A 21,894-nucleotide genomic window follows, 5' to 3' on the forward strand; every position below is an offset into this window, starting at 1 on the left:
AGTTTAATATTGTAGAAAACATAATTAAACTTTTTTATTAAATTTTTCTTTGAAAATAAGATTGCAATTGAGGAGTGGAGTTGCAAAACCAAATAACTTACTTTAAAAAAAAAAAAAACTTAGCAATTTTTTTTTATAGTAGTAGTATTCCTACATCTTAACGAATTATTTAAAAGCAACTATTTCAATAACATTTTACTTGTCTTAAATTATTCTGTCCGTGCAAAACCAGGTTAAAAAAAATTATTGTCGATGCAAAATAAGGTAAAGTTTTTATCTAATCAACTTTTAAAAACGTTATATAAAAATGGTGGACATTTTTACGGAGAAAATCATTTAAAAAAAGCCATATTTAAACAGTTACAATTTATCAATCCTATAAAAGTGTCAAACATTAAAATTACTTATTTTCTTAATTACTTAATATTAAATTTAGGTATATGGTGCAGTATGTAAAATGTGAGTGCTGGTTTCAACGTGCTGGTTTCATCGTGCATGTGAAAATATACCAGAATATGTGTTGGAGCATGAAAGTGCTGAATGGTTTTGTTCGAAGTTCTCAATAACTTTCTAGTTTTATGTCAATAATTTATTTGCAAAATAGTTTAATTTTTTTTTAGAATTCAACAATTTAGAGTGTTACTATTTTGTAAATTTACTAAGGTATTATTTAGTTGTTTAGAGTTAATTTTCTTTTTTAGAGTGAAATTAATTTTGATGTTTAGAAATAATATTATTTTGTTGGTTAAAGTTATTTAGTTGTCTTGACTTAAGTTTATTTAGTTGATTAGAGTTAATGTTATTTAGTTGATTAGAGTTAATGTTATTCAGTTGCCTAGAGTTAAGGCTGTTTAGTTGTCTAGAGTTAAGATTATTTAGTTGATTAGAGTTAGAGTTAAGGTTATTTAGTTGATTAAAGAGATTTTATTTAGTTGTCTAGAGATAAGGATATTTAGTTGATTAGAGTTAATTTTATTTAATGGTCTAGAGTTAAGATTATTTAGTTGATTAGAGTTAGAGTTAAGTTTATTTAGTTATTAAATGTACTTTTAAATTATTAAATTAACATTAAAATTTTTATTTTCTTAGGTTGAGGGCGTTTTGCAAAATTTTATTGATTATTAAAATTGTCACTAGTCAAGTTGACTTTATAAAACTTTTTTGAAAAACTAGATAAAATGTTTTTTTTAAATGTAATAAAAATAAGATCAAAATAAGATTAAAAGAGCACAATTTTTAAAATTTTGTCTTAAACATATTTTCAATGATAACTTTTGTTTAGCTTTTATTTTTTTAATTTTTAGCTATTCGATTAAATTGAAAAAATTTTTTGCCATAATCTCAGAATGAAAAAAAAAGTTAATTATTCGGTTTTGCAAGTCCACTCCTTAATTGATGTTATATTTTTAACTTTGCTTTTTACATTCCATAACTATATGAGCATAGATATTATCATTTCTTGGATAAAATCTACGGTTGTTAGGAGTTGGAAGATTTTTTATCCAAACATCTCATTAATAGTTAGTTTCAAAATTCTTTTTATCTGACAAACATTTGAAACGCCTTGTTTAACAAACTCAGAAATTTTACTTGATAACCGATGGTCTATTTTTTGAGACAGAAGTTCACTCTAAACATTTTTTTTACTGATATAGTTTTCTACTACCATAGTAATGTAAACTTTTAAATTAAACAGTTATAGAAAATAACTACTTCTTTAAACAAACGCAATTATCAAAATTCCTACAATTTTTATAAAAGCTATGTGTTATTTTACCTTTCCAAGAGGATGACTTTTATGACATATTAAGTTGTCTATCTCAACCTTAATTTTTCTAGAGTATTTCATAATATTTTGTTGTGACAAAGCACTGTAAATACATTTAGACACTTGCCTCCTGCAATAATTACTTGGTTTAACAACCTAAAAAAAATTTAAAGTAAAAAATTAGTTTATAGAGATTTTGAAAAACACCAACGCCGACAAAACTTATTATCTTTAAGTTAGTAAAGTATACAACCTCTTTCATGTTAACCTTTGCAGGGCATTCAAATTTTTACTATCCTGAATGATGAAGTATTCAGATTTGTACCAATGGTCAAATTTTTTGAAATAAAAAATAATTTTTTTTTGTTTACATTAACATTCAAGTTACAAAAACAAGTAATTTACATAGAAAGAAACAACTATAATTATTATTTCCATATTATTGTTAACATTTTTGAAACTTATGTTCTTTTTAAATTCTAAAGCAACATCTGTTATTAACAAACATTTTACTGAGACCTGTGCCATCCAATGCCTTAAGTCAAGCAAATCCGAGTCAATTTAACTGTCCAGACAAAATGTTTTTATGATTCAAAGCTTTCCAAACATTTGCTAGAAGGCTGTCAGACAACGAAAATCAATGCAGTAAAACAATTTAAAAGGAAAAATAAAAACCAGGACGCAAAATTAAAAAAAAAAGAATTTATAAAAAATTTGTATATATATATATATATATATATATATATATATATATATATAGGCTTATCATTATTATTGTTATTATTATTAATACATAGTATAAGATTTTTCATTTTTTTCATGATAAGTCTATATATATAGGCTAATAATTAAAAAAAGGCCTTTTTTTTTTGAAGTTAGTCGGTACAATCTGAGGATTCACTTCTCCCCTCCTTTTATTAGATCTAGACTATAATCTCCCCCCCCCCCCTCCCCGTTTTGTATTCGAAATTCGAGAGTAAAGACCTTCCGTTATGAGGTATTACTAAAATTAAGATGATCTCTTTTTAAAATTAAGATGATCTCTTCCCCTAGATAAAATTTTAAATTTTGAAAATTTTTCTTCCTAAAAATTTATAAGATTTAAAATTTTATCTTGGGGAAAAGTGCCTATGAGGACATATAGGTCATATTTTTATAAAAATTGGCTTTGGTGAAAAAGTGATTAGACCTACATGACTATACCGACTTTACATTAGTTTTAGTGAAAATATATATTCTATGCGCATGCGTGAAACTTTAAAATGCTACTGTGTAGCATGAAACGGTAAATTAGGATGGTTCCGAGTAATTTTTGGCTTTTCTGAGGGAAGACTCTAAGTTTAAATGAAATCATCAAGTTACCCTTGATCCTAACCAGCCCTAACTGGTTAGGATCAAGTTTTTAACCCCCTTATGCCATCATAGAAACAGTGGTTGCCTATGATGGCATACTTGTGCCTTTTTTTAAAATAAGACTAACTTACTCAACAAAAAAAAAAAAACTGATGAAAACTCCAAAGGTTATTATTGTTCTGTATGTAACAAGTATCAAATGTATCCATATCAAAACTTTTATCATTGGTCTTCAGGATACTGAATGATGAAGCTTCAAAGTTAAGTAAGCGTCTTTCCCCTATTAATTATTTTTGAAAATTTGAAATAAATTAATTTTGACTAGTCGAAATGTCGGTATCGGTTTCGTTAAAATATTTGTCGAAATATCGGTTTCGGTTTTGGCATCAAACTAGAGTACCATGGTACTTTCTAAATACGGTACTCTCAATTTCGATTTATATTGGTTTCGGCTTTTTTTCTGTTTCGGTCGATCACTACTTCCGGAAACTTCCAACTCTAATATTGGTTGCTTGCAGCCTTGTTGGAATTAAAGATGTTGGGAAAAAATAATAATAAGTTATTATAATTCATTACAAGTTATTTATTAAATAATAATTACATAAAAGCTTCATTCTGAACTTATAAGTGATTCATTATCCTTCCAACAATTCCAAACCATGAATATGCAAGGGAATATAATTGAAATACTGCTAATGGGATTGTTAAAATTATGTCAGATAAAGCGCATATTAGGAAGGATTAAGTTTAATTTGGGCTTGATTAAGTTTGATTTGGATTGAAATAAGTCTTTGAGTTGTCGGAAAAAATATGGTGCTTACATTTCTATGGTAAGAGCATCAACGAAAAAAGACTTTGAGTTCAAAAAATTGGTATTATATTCAAAACTTTTACAAAAAGACAATTCTTACTCAATTTATAGTTTGTTACACAAAATAAAGAGTTTAATTTATTAAAAAGATTTTTATTGTGATACACCACATCAGTAAATCTAAAAATGTAGTAATTCAACATTTGAAAAAAATGCTTACATGCTTCATATATCATTTATGTCGACTTCATGTGTTGGAATAGACTTACAAAGACCCGTATTTTTACGGGTCTGGGTGCGTATTCACCAAACTTTAGTAACTCTTAGGTAGCTCAACTAAGGTTACGGAAACCTTACGTGCAGCGTTGCACAGTGGGCCGGATATTAGACATTTGGTGGACAAAATTATTTGGATCTTTTTTTTTTTTACTAAAACCCTTTATATGTCCAAAGAATCACTTTTTATTAAGATATATTTACTTTTATTATAAATTTTAGTTAAATAGTTGCCAATACTAAAAATTATTTAATAAACTTTATAAAACTTTAAAAACGCGGATTTAAATTTAAATTTCAAACCTTATAACTTCTTAAAATCGTCGGACTGAATAAAAAACTCTTCTGGCGGAATAAACTTAAATAAAAATTGATGTAACAAACTTTAAAAATAAAAATGCGCACTTACTTCGGAAAAAATGAAAATTTATTACTAGATTTGAAACTCTATTATCAATATTATTATATAATAGATTTGAAATATATAAATAAATATATAGGAATAAATAACTCTATTATAGATATTGTTACATGTTCACGACGTTTTGAATAAGTCTGTAGATTATTTATCATCTCTATAATAATATATTATTTTTATTTTTAATATATTGGCCGCAGATTCTGGGCGAATAATATTACAACGTTTTTATTATTATAAAGTCTACTGAGTTCTAAAGGTACTATATAAATAATCAACAGGCACTCTTCATTCGTCACTATTTTCATTTTAACTTACCTGTTTGTAAACACTATATCCTGTTGCACCATCAAAACCAGCCTTGCATATAAACGTTAGTTTAGTTATTTCCTTAGCATAGTGATTAGCACTGTAGTTTGTATAGGTCAGTATATCTAAGAATCAGGTGAGTATATCTAAGAAGGTTTAATGGGGTTTTTATTTCAAATTTCAGAAATTTTTGTGCCAGTTTCGTATTTAAACTCACTTCTTAGTTTTAATTTTCTTGCATGAAGTAATTTATGGCTAAATAAAATATTACTAACTTTCTTAGGCTTATTCTTTTTGTTCTGTTACAAGCTTTATCAAAAAAACCGCATGGTTTCCCAACTTCATTAACTGATGATGTAGCATTTAATGTACCGTAGGTGTATTGAAAATCTTGAGCTAGGCAATTTTCGTAACTTCTCTCAAAATGAGTATAATCATTATTTGCAGCTATTAACTTTTTACATTATAATTTCATAAAGTTTTTCAATCAGAATCCTCTAGTTTAATATCTGCAGAAACTAGAACAGTTAATTTCAATGAAAAGAATGGTATATCATTAGGAACTAGTTTTTGTTGTAAAAGTCCATAAATGTCACTAATTTTTATTTTATTACTAAACAAAAAACAAAGAAGTTGTTAGGTAAACAGTGCAATTTTTATTGAATTAAATAACAAACAAAATAACATGTATTTTTGTTTACAAGAAATAAAAGTTGATTTGATGCAAATAACATAAGTTACAAGTCATTGTTTTAAAATGTTAAAAAAACCCAAAAGGAGAAGTTCGGGGCAATGTATTTAGTTCAAATAGGTTGTATACATATTACATTTATTAGTTCAAGTATTTAATATAGGTTCTCGCAGGTTCCCTAAATTATATGACACTTTTTGTACAAAATAAAAATAATAAATGTTAAAAATTCATCTCGTTTTTTTAAAGCCAGATTATAAGTGTATTAAAAAGATTGATCTTTACTTTAGATTTTTTTTCAAAAAGCTTTGCTGTTAAATATTTTAAATATATAAACTAATTCGTAAGCTTATAAAATTTTACTGTTTATTATAGCGTGTATAAAAAAAAAATTTCACGCTTTTTAAAAAAAAAAGTTTTTCATTATACATGAAACCGCAACTAATTTTAGTGGCTTTAAAAGATACTATTATACTCAAAACAATTTTCAAAATTTTAAGGTGGTGCAACACCAAAAAAACTAGAAAACTAAATTTTTTTTTCGAGTTTTTCAATTTTGCATAAAATATGTGTCATATGTGTAAAGTATGCATGATCCAGAAAAAAATGTAAGAGTAAACATTAAAACCACAAATTGCGAACGAGATTTAGGTGTTCACATAGATTCGAACTTATTATTTTCCAAACACATAACTATTCAAGTCAACAAAGCCACACAAATAATAGGAATAATAAAAAGAACATTTACATCATATCCAGACTTATTATCCTTCAAAAAACTATTTTCAGCACTAGTCCGCCATCACGTAGAATACTGTGGATCAATCTGTAACCCTGGACTTCTCAAAGACAAACGGCAACTAGAAAATGTGTTAAGAAGAGCTTCGAAACGAATCAATGGATTACAGGATCTACCGTATGAACAAAGATTGTTGGCATTAAATATTACAACTGTAAAATACAGGCTACTTCGTGCAGACCTAATTAACGTCTACAAATGGTGCAAAAACAACAATAGTGACAGAAGTCTTTTTGAAATAGATAGTAAATTTATTACTCGTGGTCATATATATAAACTAAAAAAACAATCTTCGCGATTAAATTTACGTATGAATTTTTTTTCTCTAAGAATAATAAATAAATGGAACTCTATTCCTAATCACATTGTATCAGCGTTATCTTTAAAAACGTTTAAACTGCTTCTAGACAATCATCTAAAAAATGAATGGCTTCTCTATGACTAATCCACATTTTATTTTCTATTAGTTATACAAACTCTGTAATTGTCAAGTATTATATAATTAGGTTGACAGGCAGTTTATGCCTACACAATTTATTGTAAAACCTTAATTTAAAAAAAAAAAAAAAAAAATGTGTCAAATTAATCAACGAACGTTTAGCCAAAGTTTCAGAGCTAAATAATTTACCTTTCTTTAGATATGAGCATTTTATTAGAACACTTTGTATCTTTTTTTTCTTAGCAACGGAGATACTAAATATTTAACATGGTTGTTAGGGCATTTTCTCCCAAAAATAAAACTCAATTTTACTGGAGTCTTCAAGCTTTGTAAGCTTGATGTCACTTCTATGATTTCCGAATTGAAATGCAATTAAAAGTCATTTTTCTTAACTACTAAACACGTTTTGTAACAGTTAATAAATTTGAAAGATTTGAAGTGTTATTGTTGGTTTACCCTTTTGATTTATATATTATATATATATATATATATATATATATATATATATATATATATATATATATATATATATATATATATATATATATATATATATATATATATATATATATATATATACAGGGCCGTACCGAGCCAATTTTGCGCTTCGGGCAAGAAAAGAAAGTTGCGCCCCCTCTTCCCCTCCCTTCCCGCTCCCCCTCCTTAAAAAAAAAAGAAGAAAATTAAACGAAAAAAATAATTTATTGATCACAAAATTTATCACATCAAGTTATAAGTAAAATTTGTGATTAAGGTTGCACAAACTTTAGTTCAATGCCACTTTTCTGGCTTTTCTTAAGGCAAATTCACTAATGACATCATCAAAATCAATGTTGTTTGCCACTTCATTTTCAATTGAAATCATAGCCAAACTAGACAAACGTTCTTGGCCAATTGTTGGCCTCATATAGTGTTTCATGAGCTTAAGTTTACTGAAACTTCTCTCACACGTAGCAACTGTGACTGGTATGGTGAGGAAGATGCAAATAGTAATTGTTGTGTTGGGATAAGCATCGGTCAAAGAATATTTATGAATAAGCTGCAAAATGTCGATCGGGCTAGATTTTTCAAAGTTGTCCATCATTGCGGCAGCTTGATATTTAAAGCATGCCATTTCTGACTGGAAATCGGAAGAATCTAAATCTGTCTTTTCAATTTGAGATAAATTTGCAGCTTTTTTCTTGAGTTCATTCACTGAACTTTTAGAGAGTGAATGCCCACTGAGGTAGCCAAAATCAGAGGATACAGCAGACATCAGCCTTAAACCGCCACTCTATTTGTGTAATAATGCTGTCAAACACAAGGTTGTACTGAGATCCGAATTCTGTTTCTGCTGTGAGAAGGTGAGAGTCATCTTCAGCTTCATAAAGTGCTATTCGCTTCCTCTTAATTGGAAAGCCACCATCAATTCCGCTCTGGTTAGCTTTTTCTGTGGCATCTTTTATAATATTGTCCACCCCAACATCTCAAAAATTCTGAATGAAAGCCTTCAACCATTTTGTTTTTTTTACGGCAATGTCAATTGAAATGGTTTTTGACTGAAGCAGTTTGTTTTCCCGGTCAATTAGAGAATGAATTTGACACCAGAAATCCAACAAACACAAAAAACTAAAATCAATATGAATGAGAAGTTCTTTCGCACTGCTAACTGTGACAGCATTTGTCATGAGATTGTGGATAACGGATTCCAAAACTTGAAGAACATCTTTGATTTATCTGTGCAATGGTGTAATTGCTTCTTTTTTGGTAGACCATCTTGTGTCACTATTTCCCTTTAATGAGATGGTCAACGTTTTCATCAGTTTTTCCCATCTTGACGTGAAGCTTGAAAAAAATGTTAAAGATGGCTTGAACCTTTCCAAAAAACGTAATCATGAGTGAAGAAACCTCAGCAGCATGAACACCAACAAGATTTAAAGTGTGAGCTGCGCATGGAACAAATCTTGCTGACTCATTAAGAGAATGGATGTGAGCTTTGACGCCATTGTATTTTCCAGACATATTGGCTCCATTGTCATAGCCTAGGCCCCGGCAATCGGAAATCCTTAGACCATCTTTCTCCAATTTTTCACTTATTTCTGTTGCAAGACCTCTAACGGTTTTTTGGTGAGATTCAATGAAGTCCACAAAGCTTTCCTTAATTGTGCAGGTTTCATCACTGATGCGGACATACCTGATGATCTGAGTCATCTGCTCTTTGTGGGAGGTATCTGGAGTGCAGTCAAACAGAACAGAGTAGTATTTAGCTTCTTTGATGTTTGACAAAATTTCTTTCCTGACTTTCTGCCCAAGTAACTCAATCAGCTCATTTTGAATTCAAGGAGAAAAGTAGGATGTTGTGGATTTTTTTGCTTTAACGGACGCAATGTGTTCAGCCACTAAAGGATAATAATGGCTAATCAACTCAATTAAGCTCAGAAAAATGCCACTGTTTTATTGACCAATGTCTTCTGTTGTTGCCCGAAGGGCAAGATTGTTCTTGGCACAGAAAAAAATTGCATCAACAATCACTTTTAAGATATCTCTCCGCTTTTTCATCTCTCCACTAATAACTCTCTACAGATCAGAATTCAGGGTCTTTCCTTCCTTGAGGTTTTTTTCAAGAGTTTTCCGATCAGAATAGCATCTTTGGTGTTCATTGTTGTTTTCATGCTCAGGAATTCTTGGGTTTAGTTTTTTCCAGTCACAAAACCCTTTAGAAATTTCTAAGAAATTGTTGGTTTTTGTTGTTAAAAATAACAAACAGCAAAAACAAAATAAAGAATCTTTTTTATTGCTGTACTGCAGCTAAGTGCGAACAGATTTTTTACCATTGGGATGAATTTTTTCATACCATTTTGAGCTGAAGTGTCGCATTCTGTTGTCAAAATCACACAGCGTATTTGGGAAAAATTCTCTTCTGTCTTGCTCTGACCTATGCTCAATCAAAAAGCATCTTGTTTTGTCCGTTATTTTAGGCCATGTTGCTGGATCCCTATGTTGAAAATTTTCTTCCGAGGCCACTGGAATTTCTGAGATTTCTGAATGAAGTTCATCCTCGTCCATTTTCAGCTGGGCCTGAAAGCTAGGCATTTTCATCCTCCCTGGTTGGTTCTGAACCAGTTGTGCAAAATTCTTCTTGACTTTGGCTGATGAAAATCTCCTCTTCAATTAATTCCAAATGATGATCTGAACTCAATTAAAGTCAATTATAGGACCTGTTGAATTGTCATTAATTTCAATACAAATATCCTCTGAAATAATTTGTTTCTCCACTGAGTTTGTTTCCAACCACTTTTTGAAACAGTTTTGTAGTTTCTCGTCACTTTCTTGGCGCTGTTTTCTTTTCTTCTTAAATTCAGCACCAGATAACTTTTGGGTTCGACTCATAACAGAATTATAATGCTCAAAAGTTATCAAAGGTATATTAGTGTTATAGGGCGATTTTTTGTTCAGTATATGAGCTTTAATATTTAAGAGTTTGTGTCAAGAGGCGGAATTTTAATAAATTTTCTGTTCAACAGCAGCGACGCCGTGAAAATTAGTTTCAAAAACTGATTGTTTTTTAATTTATTAAAGTTTGCGCCCTCCCAATTTTGGCGCCTCAGGACGCGGCCCAGCCGGCCCTCCCCTTGGTACGGCTCTGTATGCAATACATTCATACTTCCATTTTATTACTTCATTTTTGACATTCGTATCTAGCTCACCAAGAGGATTAACATGACACATAATTTTTTCCTTTGGTTTAATAATCTGAGACAAAAGATATTATTATAAGATGTATAGAAAAACAAATTTCCTTTTGAATTCAATGTCATTGTAATTTTTTATTCCATTTTTCTTCTAATTATTTTTAACTATTAAAAAATAAATAGTTTAAAAATTACTGTCAGTGTTCAATCGAAATTTGCAACCATGCAGCATATTATTGCATCAATTTTAAATAGCTCATCCTATAAATAAATATAAATTTCATACAATAATGTATCAAATATATCATATAATATAAATGTATTATATATAAATTTATAAAATATTAGTGTAAAATTAAAGTGATAATTATTTTCTTTTAAGTATTTGTCATTAGATGAATAACTTTTCAGTGCCAAATGTTGTTTTTGAATCAAATTTGTTTTGAGCCGTATCTCTTTCTGTGATAGAAATCCGGCTGGTGCCAATACTTCAATATCTTTTTCACCCTGAAACGAATATTTGTTAGGCTATTTTTTAGAAACTGATTACATTTTATTTGAATGCTGTTTTATGTTAATATATATATGTAGTATCAAAAGGGGCTGTGCAAATAATATGTGAAACTATTTGGGCCTTTTGTAGACTCCCCATATGACATTTTTGTCAACCCCTCCCCTCGTCTTGTGCGATGTGATATTTTTAACTAACTCCGCTGTGATAAGAATTTAAATTTGTTAAAATGTGTTATTTGAACAGCCCTTCAGATCAAATGTTCTAAATATCGCTTTAATTATATTGATGTTTATATTTTTTCTAAATGTCATTTGTATTATAAATTTAAACGTTTTAAAATGTTGAAGGAATTATTACTTGCTGATTTTTTGCAATTAAACTCAAGTAAACATAAACAATTTCATCACTGAGGCAACCTATAAGAGTATCTTGAAGCGAATAATCGTATAGTTTGCTTCCACCTAATTCCTCGTATATTCCCATTATAGCATTAACGGGTTTTAAATGTCGTAAACTATTAGGTGTTCCATGATCTATATATCAAGTATACTTTTTTAAATGTTAGCATTTATTTAATTGGAGTATGTTGTGGATACTCAGATTAACAAACAAAATTATTAGTTGCTTTAATACAACTGCTTTAGAGCATACCGTCATTACTTTTAATCACGCAGCTTTTTACTTAAATCACTACCTTCTGAACCAATTCTAAAGAGTTATTAAATTGTTTTATTTATGAAAAAAGTTATAAGTTTTCTCTAAATATTAAATCAATAAAAATAAAAAGCAATTAAGTCTTAAAAAATTACGTACATTTTTCAATTTTTACTGGGTAAGTTATTACTTTATTCCTTTGAACCGTTTCGATAACATGATCTTCTTAAAAGATGACAGAAAGACAGTTAAAGTACATTATTAATTCTTCGTAGGGAACAGCACAGTAATCATTTCGGGGGGGAGGGGGGTTTGACTAGAGTTCTAACACAAATTATAAATAATATAGATTAGCAAAAAACCATTAATTTGTGTTAACTCTTCTGGTGCTTGTAAGATTTCTGGCTCATTCTTTGCAGTTTGTAACTACAATTATAATACAAACTTGCTAGTTTCCCAAGTGACGGTAAAAATAGATTTAATCTCCAGTGGTACAAAGAGTTTGAACATTTAGAATACAGTACCCAGAAGGATGCCTCATTTTGTTTTGTCTGCCGCCTTTTGCTCAAGGGTGCTGGAAAGAAGGGAAAATCTAAAGATGCTCTGATAAATGTTGGGGTGAGATTTTGGTCCAAGATGAAAAGCTATGGGAAAGACAAACTTGGAAAGCTTCAGGCATACTTTACCTCTTAAGCACATAAAGTTGCATTAAGTGAATATTGTCAATTTCTTATGAAAAGAGGACATATAAATCACCTTATTGATAAATCTAATAGACTTGCTCTAATAGAAGCGCAAAAAATAGAGGTACAGAATAGGAAACTGTTGAAATTCTTATCGATACATGCAAGACTTTAGGAAGCCAAGGGCTTTCGATTAGGGAATCGGACAGTGCTAATCAAGGTAACTTTGTTGCAGTAGTGAATCTTATCTCTCGCCACAATCCCACACTAAAAGCCTGGATTGAAGATAGAGCCCTTCGTCCACATAGAGTTACATACACGAGTCCATCGTCTCAAAATGAAATGATTAGTTTAATTGCAACTGAATTAAAGAGTAAGATCATTGATGAAATTAACAGCTCCAATTTTTTTTCCATGATGGCCGACACTACTACCGATATGTGTATAGTTGTGAGAACAGCCAGTGAAAACGGTGAGATTCGGGAAAGGCTTTTGAAATCCGTTGAATGCACTGATAAAACTGGAAAAGGGATGGCTGAGCTAATTTTATCTTCTTTACATAAAGAAGGCATTGACACATCAAAGATGGCTTTTCAGTCGTATGACTAAGCGAGTTCAATGTCTAGACAATTTAAAGGAGTACACAAGTATATAACAGAAGAAGTTGGCCATAATGCACCTTACATACCTTGTCAAGACCACAGAACAAACACTGCTCTTGAACATGCCTGCAATGTCAATGCTTTAATACGAGAATTGTTTAATGTCCTCGAACAGTTGCATGTTTTCGTCACATCAAGCACAAAAGGATTTAGTTATTTAAAAGAAAAACTTGAAGACATTGACATTGAAATACAGCTTGTAAACCTGTCAAAAACAAGATGGACTGCACGAGCAAAATCTGTTAAGGCATTAAACCAGTGTTTGGAGAAGGTTATTGATCTTCTTCAGAGCATCTCAAATAATAAGATTTTTGATACTAACACTAGAACTAAGGCAATAGGACTTCTGAAAAAAGCAACAACTTTTGATTTCATTATTACTCTTTTCTTCATGAAGAATATCATTGAGAAGATAAAAATATTAACAGAAATCTTAGAAAGTCCAAACTTCAATGTCATTGACAGTATTAATGTAATTGAAAGTACTGCCAAGAAAATGCAAAATATCAGTAACGATACAGATGCTATGAATAATTTGATTGAAAGTGCAGTAATATTTTCTACAAAATTACACATTGATGCAGAAAACGATTACGAACAACACCATAGATTAATAACAATGGAGATAAAAGCTTTTAACCGGAAAGAATTCAAAGAGGTCATTGACTCTCTAGCCACGGGTTTAACCGAAAACTCGGCAGCATCAAAGGAAATGTTTGCATCTACCACCAAAATTTTTAGTTTTCCGTTAAATAAGGATAATTTGAGTATTGAAAACTTAACAAAAGCAAGCAAACTTTTTCCTCCTGGATACAAGGGTCATATTCCAGACATTCATGTGCTGAAAGGCCAGATGGAAATTTTGATAGATATCTGTTTAGAAGAAAGTGATGAAGATTTTAAGTCATCAAGAACACCAGCCAAGACGCTGCAAGACATTTTGTACCATGTTGTGAAGTTAAAGGATATACTGAAACAAGCCCATAAACTATACATTTTTATAATCACAGCTGCTTATGGTGTAGTATCAAATGAGCGTTCTTTCAGTCAACTCAAGATTGTAAAGTCACATCTGAAAACAACAATGAGTGACGAGAGATTGGATAGTCTCATGCTACTGAAGTGCGAAAAATATCTTTGTAAAGGAGTTAACCCCAAACATCTTGTAAAACGGTGGATTCAGTTGAAGAAACGTCATATTAAAATCAAATATTAGACAAAAAATGATAGACTGATGATAAAATATTGTGCGTATAAGTTTTGTAATAAAATAATATTTTCCATATTCCTTTGTACTAACTCATTTCCGTTAAATTTTAAACTGCTATATATGCTGCCAGAATGGTTTGTAAAGTTTATTGGATTTGTAAATTGTAACGTTTTTTTGGACTAATACAATTTCACTATGAATGGGTAAAACTTTTAGACGTTTTTTGAGTTGAATATTTCGTATATATGTAACGGAAGCTATGTTTTTTTAATAGAAGTTAATAAATACTGATAATTGGCAATTCATGAGAGTGTGTGCAGTGTAGTATAACAATCAGTAGATTTTGTAAATAGGACAGAAATTGATTTCTTGAATTCTTGAATTATAAAAAACAGTTGTGAAAACTATGTTAAGCAGTTAAGAAAAACAAGGTCTCTTCCCATCCCTCCTCCCCCTGGAATTTTCTCACGCAACGCCACCGCAAGGGACTAATAGTAAATGTCACATAAAAAGGGTAAAATTAGTTATTTAAGAAATTATACCTTTTGATAAAGTGTTTTCAATAAATTTTTTCACATGTAGTCTTTTGTGCGATCCAAGCAGAGAAACGGCTTTCATATCCGTGAAGTTGCCACATGGTGGAAAACGTGATACATTATAAGGGCCTTTAAAACGTGATTTGAACGCAGCACCTTTTGACCGGCGACCTCTTATATCCTACAGCAAAACCTTATCACCTGCAGCTATTTTTGTGTGTTGTTCTTTTACTTTTTTCAATAAGTTCTTATCATAATATAGTTTTTGTTTTGTTTAAGCATGTTAAATATTCTAAAGTTATAAAGTAGGTGATTCGAAAGGCTTTTAAACATAGTACTGTATTTGACGGCTTTAAATTAAATTGAAATTCATTTTAATAATTTACTTTTTCATTTCATCAATTTAAAGCCGTCAAACATAAAAAACGACTTTCGATTCGGAGTAAAAATATTACTTATTTATTATATCATTTTAGTACTAATAATACTATAACTAATTACAACAATAAAATATTTAATATAATAACAAAATAGTAAAACTAATGATAAAAAATATAGTAATAATAATACTTAATTTGTTCAATTGAATAAATTAGTTTTATTTTTTAAACCTTAGTAACTAAGTCTGTGAGATTGTGAATGTGTTTTTGATTTCTTTCCATTTCGCATTCGATTTCCTACGTCATCACTGTTGCAAAATTATGGTTGTTCTAAATTACAAAAATCATGAATACCGTACCGTGCCTGTTGTGAAAAAAATGATATTTATATCACGTTTATAAAAAAATGTATTCACTTCTTCAAATCGACAATATAAAACCGGCAATCGGCTTCCAAACATAATTTCAAAAGGTGAAACTTTTGTTGATGTTTGTCTCTCGACTCGCAATGGATATAAAATAATGTCAATATACTCATCCCATTTTGATTGGTTCTCCTCAATCAGTTTTCTTAATTTGTTAAATAAATATAAATATTATATATATACATACATATATATATATATATATATATATATATACCTTTTTAATGTTTTTGTTTGTGCTTTCGTCTTGCCCATTTGATTGTGGATGATATACTGCCGTTTTTCTTTGTTCTACTCCGAGCAACTGGTACATTTCGTAATTTAACTAAAATATCAAAACAAATATCCTTTTTAAAGCACCTCGTTGTCGAGGGTACATTGATTAAGCCTATTTTTAATAATTCATTACTTTTTTTCCTACTAATTTTAATACTGTTTTAATCTACCTGATTGCAAAACTCAGCTCCATTGTTATGTTTCCAAGTTATGATTGCTGACGGAAAACCGAAGATTGTGACCAACTTAATTATAGCTTTAGCCATTGTTGAGGCTTCTTTATTTGGCAAAGCATATGCTACCGGCCATTTTAAAAATAAATCGGTACAACTTAGGAAATATTTATTGCCCATTTTTGTTTCAGTAAAGGGCCCAGCAAAGTTGATCCCAACAATCTCCTATACTCGTGATATCTAAAAAAAAGGATTGCTTTGCACTGTCAAAAAAAGTTTGGTGATACTTTGGCATTTAAAAAAAAGGTTTTTTACCTTTATTGAAAGTAATGGCTCAACCGATGAAAGAAGCGTAACCGACCTTTGACATTGCTGACATTGCTTTACCTTTAACAATCAATATGTATATATATATATGTATATATATATATATATATATATATATATATATATATATATATATATATATATATATATATATATATATATATATATATATATATCTATATATATATATATATATATATATATATATATATATATATATATATATATATATATATATATATACATATATATATGTATATATATATGTACCTTTAAAAAAATGATACCCAATAACCTACCCATTTTTTAATATCACTATTAATATTGGGTCAATAATACTTTTCGATTATTAATCTTGTTTTAGTTTCTCCACTGTTTCCTCCCAAAGGACACAGTGGAGAAACACAGTTGTTTTCATGCTCAGCCGTGAAAACTTTGATTCTTTCATCCACATTAAATATAACTTCCGCAAGAAAGGGTACGCCACATACTTTTACATTACGTCTTAGTAAACCATCTTAAAAAAGCTTGTCTTCAAATAATTTTGACAAAAACTTATTTTTATTTAAAATGTTATACTTTATTATATTATAAAAGGGTACCTTTTATAGCATACCTTTTCGACAATTTCCTAAGACTGCGCTTTTGATTTACTCCATAGTCTTCATAGAAGTACCCTTCTTATCTGTGATATATTTGGAAATGTGATTTAAATAAATAACGTTTCTTTCCATTTTCTTTATTTTGAACTATAGCTTGTGACCTTTTTAAATGCAAACAATACATGTTCAATTGTAACCTTTGTATGTTTTCTTTTGTAACCTTTGTATGTTTTCAATTGTAACAATTGTATGTTTTCGGTTGTAAGTATGTTTTCGGTTGTAATTTACGATAAATTAATAGTAAAAGAATTCAGGAAATTACTTTCTAAACTTTAATTATTTTATTTTATACTTTAAATATTTTGTTAGTATAACCTTTCTTGTTATTATGGAAGGTATGAATTTTCGTGAATTAAGCTTTAGGGCATTCCAGACAAACAAAAATTTACTTTTAGAGAGTCATTTAGATCCAGACGTTAATTTTTTTAACACTGATAAAATAATTAGCAACATATGCCCTTCTTATTATAATTCCGATATTTCTAATCATTCTGCTGATATAGATATTAATGAATTCTCTATTTTACACCTAAATATTAGGAGCTTTCAAAAAAATTTTGAGAAATTTAAAGATTTTTTATATAGTGTTGAAATTAATTTTAAAACTATTTGTTTCACAGAAACCTGGTGTCGAGATAAACAAGTTGAAAAAGATTCAAATTTTTAACTACAAAACTATAAAGCTATTCAACAAGTCAGAAATACTGAGACAAAGGTGGAGGAGTATGTATTTTTATCCACAACTCTTTAAATTTTAAACCACTAACCGAATTTAGTGCAATTAGTAATGATTGCGAATCATTAACGATCGAAGTTATAAATAAAATCACTAAAAACATCATTGTACGTGTTGTGTACAGACCGCCATCTGGCAATAACAAATTTTTTGGGAAACACTTTAAAAATTTAATTAAAAACAAAATTTAATGTGACAAACATGTTTTTTTTGTTGAGGATTTTAATTATAATGCGCTTGATTACGACACAAATAAAAATGTAAAAAACTTTATGAACATCCCCAGACGGCACATCTGGTTTTAATCTCGGAATTAAAACCCGTATAAACACGTGTTTGTTACGATCCAGGCGTAAACCAAAAACACGTGGATTTCACGGGAAGTTTAACTGGAGTTTTACACGTGTTTTCTAAGGTTTCAAACACGAGTTTTTTTATGTTTTAAATACGTGTTTTTGAGGTTTTAAACTCGTGTTTTAAGAGGTTTTAAATTCGCGTTTTTTAGTTTAAAACAGATTTATGGCTTTAAATAAAGTTTCCAAACGGAAACTTTATTTATTATTATATTATTATTAAAGTTTCCAAACGGAAACTTTATTTAATGCCTTAAGTTAGTTCAGGCATAAGTTTTCCAAACTTATGCCTGAACTAACAGCTGTTCAGCACGGTTAAATGATAAACCAAAAATACGTAGGTTTTGTTAGTCACGTTTATAGCTTTAAACATGTAAACCTTTTTATATATATACTACATTATATTTACGACAATTTTGTTGTTTTATTTTTGTTTTTCAAGGTAAATTATTTTACAATAATACTACGAAGAAAAAATAAACGAAGAAATAAAAAATCAAATCATTAAAAATAAGCTAATAAAAAACGCTTGGCACATGGTTACCATACATAATATTTAATTTCGATTGATCGCCTCTTCCGTCATTATAAAATCCAAAATCGTATAACAATACGCTTTCGCATTTTTACAAACAATTCCAGTAGCATCGAATGTTCTTTTTAATTTTTCTTAAAAGTCGGGTCTCGAACTTTACTAATTCCTCAATTGAGGTAACCTGTTCAAATTTAATTTCATTTAAATCTTTATCTAAAAACTATTGCAGTAGACCAAATTTCTTTTTATGTAATGGTGTGACACAATCATTTTACGCTAAAACATGGCATTATCCATGGGAGAGGTGTTGTTTGTCTGATTTTTTGGTCGATCTGTATTGTTAATGGTTTTTGATGATTCGCCTTAATCTATTTTAAAAAAAAAAAAAGTTTTATAATAAATAACAAAATAACATAAATGATTATCTTAGTCTATTGTTTTGTATTGTACCTAAGTAAATGCACTATAAAAAATGCTGTTTGAAAAAACCAGAGTGATGATTTGATGGAAGAGTAAAATTGCTTTTTTCCTTATTAATCACGTTTGTTTGTGTATGTACATTTAAACGGAATCAACCCTTCATTCTTCTTTTCAAATTGTTTTTTAGAGCCACCTACTTCAACCTAAATAAGAGACGCCCTTAAAGAATTTATGAAACCCATTAAGAAACATAATTCATTAAATATACTATTGTACTTTTTAAATATTATAAACTTTTAAATTAAATGCAAATAATTTATTACTTTGGAAAGACCTAGAAGCCCGAGTATTCACAAGTATTTTAATTAGCATTTGTACCAGGATGTAAATCCTCTTTTAATTGATTTTTGCTTATAAATATAGAAATCTTTAAAGGTTGATTCGAAACCATCTCATTTAGGTTTTGTTGCTTGTTAAAGTGCAAATATCCTGTTTTAAGATAAATTAGACTAATATACACTCAAATATAGGTAATAAATATAAATATAAGTTATACATAATATTTAAAAAAACCAAATGCACACATGCCCCCTGTTCATTAATAGTCACCTACCTTAATCAACATTAATATTATTATCTTCATTAAGTTTCTGAAGTCTTCTATAAATATATTGTCTTCATCTAGATTATGTGATAACAGTAAAACTCCTAAAAGATAAAATTTGCAAAAACAAAATTTACCAGAAATATTAGTGTCATTTTAAATTTTTAGAAGTTAAAGATAAATAACTAGAGTTTCAATACAAGTATTTTCATTAACAGTTATACCACCATTAATATTTTTTCTCATTCTCTTTTTTGTTGAACATGTGAAAAACTTAGTAGTTGACTTTTAGTAGAATTAGTAAGATTATTTTAGTAAACTATAAGTAAGTAGAAGACTTATAGTAGAATCTTTTCAATTTATGTTTTGTTGCTTATTAAAACCCACATATTCAGGTTTAAAAATGTTATATATATATATATATATATATATATATATATATATATATATATATATATATATATATATATATATATATATATATATATACATACACACAAACAAAACAAAAAAAGTTCAATATGTGCTAATGTATATCACTAGCCATAGTCTGCTTGATAATAGACCCTTACCTTTATCAGCAAAAAAAATATCATTTCTGCAATCAGATAGACTATGCAAGAAATTTTCTTGCTGGCTTCGGCTCATGCCATATCTTTTATACTGCTGACTCATTTTTGTACCTTCTTAAACAATTAAAAATTAATTTAACATTTACATAATAATTTTCAAATATAAACAATTGATTTACAGATAAGTAAAGTTACTTACGGACAGTATTTTGCAACAAAGTATTACTAGATTTTGCTGTCAATATTGGTAGAGAAAGTTTATTCGATGAAGCATAGGTAGTATATTGGTGCAGCCTCGCAGCTCGAAGACAAGTTTAAACGTTCAGGAAATAAATTTCTAGCTAAGGCTGATCGATATTTTTTCATATATTTTTTCTACTATGCTGGACTTGTTCTTTTCATTTTTGTTAAATAATTATTATTATTAGGATATCCTATAGCATTTAGTACACACACATTTATATAAGAACAACACTAGTATTTTTCAAACATATAACAATAATAACAATAGTAATAGTAATAACAATAATACTGTTAACACAAAAAATATATTTTATGTATATATATGTATATATATATATATATATATATATATATATATATATATATATATATATATATATATATATATATATATGTATGTATATATATTCATTGCAGGAATAAACACACATATACAGATACAAATACTCACAAATATACATACGCCGAAATAAACACACAAATGTGTGTATATGTGTATATATTACGTATACATAACATATACATTTATTTATAAGTGTGTGTATGTATATATGTATATACATATATATATATATATATATATATATATATATATATATATATATATCTATATATATATATATATATATATATATATATATATATATATATATATATATATATATATATATATATATATATATATATATATATAGTCTATATATTATGTATGTATGTAACATACATACATAATATATAGACTTATACATACACACATATATACATATGAATACATAAATAAACACATACATATTTTATATATGTATTATACATACATATATAAAATATACATTGTATAAAATATATAGATACACAAGTGTGTATGTATATAGATACACGTGTGTATATATATGTGTTTACATTTATATATATATATATATATATATATATATATATATATATATATATATATATATATATATATATATATGTATATATATATATATACATGTGTATATATATATATATATATATATATATATATATATAATATGTGTGTGTGCATTTATATATATTTATATGTATATATTTAAATATATATATATATATATATATATATATATACATATATATACATATATATATATATATATATATATATATATATATATATTTATATATATATATATATATATATATATATATATATATACATGCTAATACTTAACAAAAACTGAATTTATTTAACATATAAATTTTCTCGACAAATGTTTTCCTGAATGTTATTGTTACACACTCTAAAACCTTCCGAATTATAAAAATGCAATAAATTTGAAAAATCCCGTCCTTAAAGTAATGGTTTCACATTCGTTGCGAAAACTTTATATAATTTAATACTCCATTTTTGTAACTGA

At 28.3% G+C, this 21,894-nt stretch overlaps 1 protein-coding gene across 1 annotated transcript; it reads left to right on the forward strand.

Moving 5' to 3' along the window:
* The first annotated feature begins 13,004 nt into the window (after positions 1 to 13,004).
* LOC136078403 (uncharacterized) lies at positions 13,005 to 14,264 on the forward strand. The gene has a single exon (XM_065794174.1). The coding sequence runs from the start codon at positions 13,005 to 13,007 to the stop codon at positions 14,262 to 14,264; it is 1,260 nt and encodes a 419-aa protein (XP_065650246.1).
* Positions 14,265 to 21,894: the final 7,630 nt, after the last annotated feature.

Source organism: Hydra vulgaris, chromosome 03 (genome assembly GCF_038396675.1).
Source record: "Hydra vulgaris chromosome 03, alternate assembly HydraT2T_AEP".
In the NCBI taxonomy this organism is placed as follows: Eukaryota; Metazoa; Cnidaria; class Hydrozoa; order Anthoathecata; family Hydridae; genus Hydra; species Hydra vulgaris.

What these genes read in the sequence shown, in the direction of transcription:
- LOC136078403 (XM_065794174.1), top strand. Translation starts at nt 13,005, where the DNA reads ATGTCTAGACAATTTAAAGGAGTACACAAGTATATAACAGAAGAAGTT.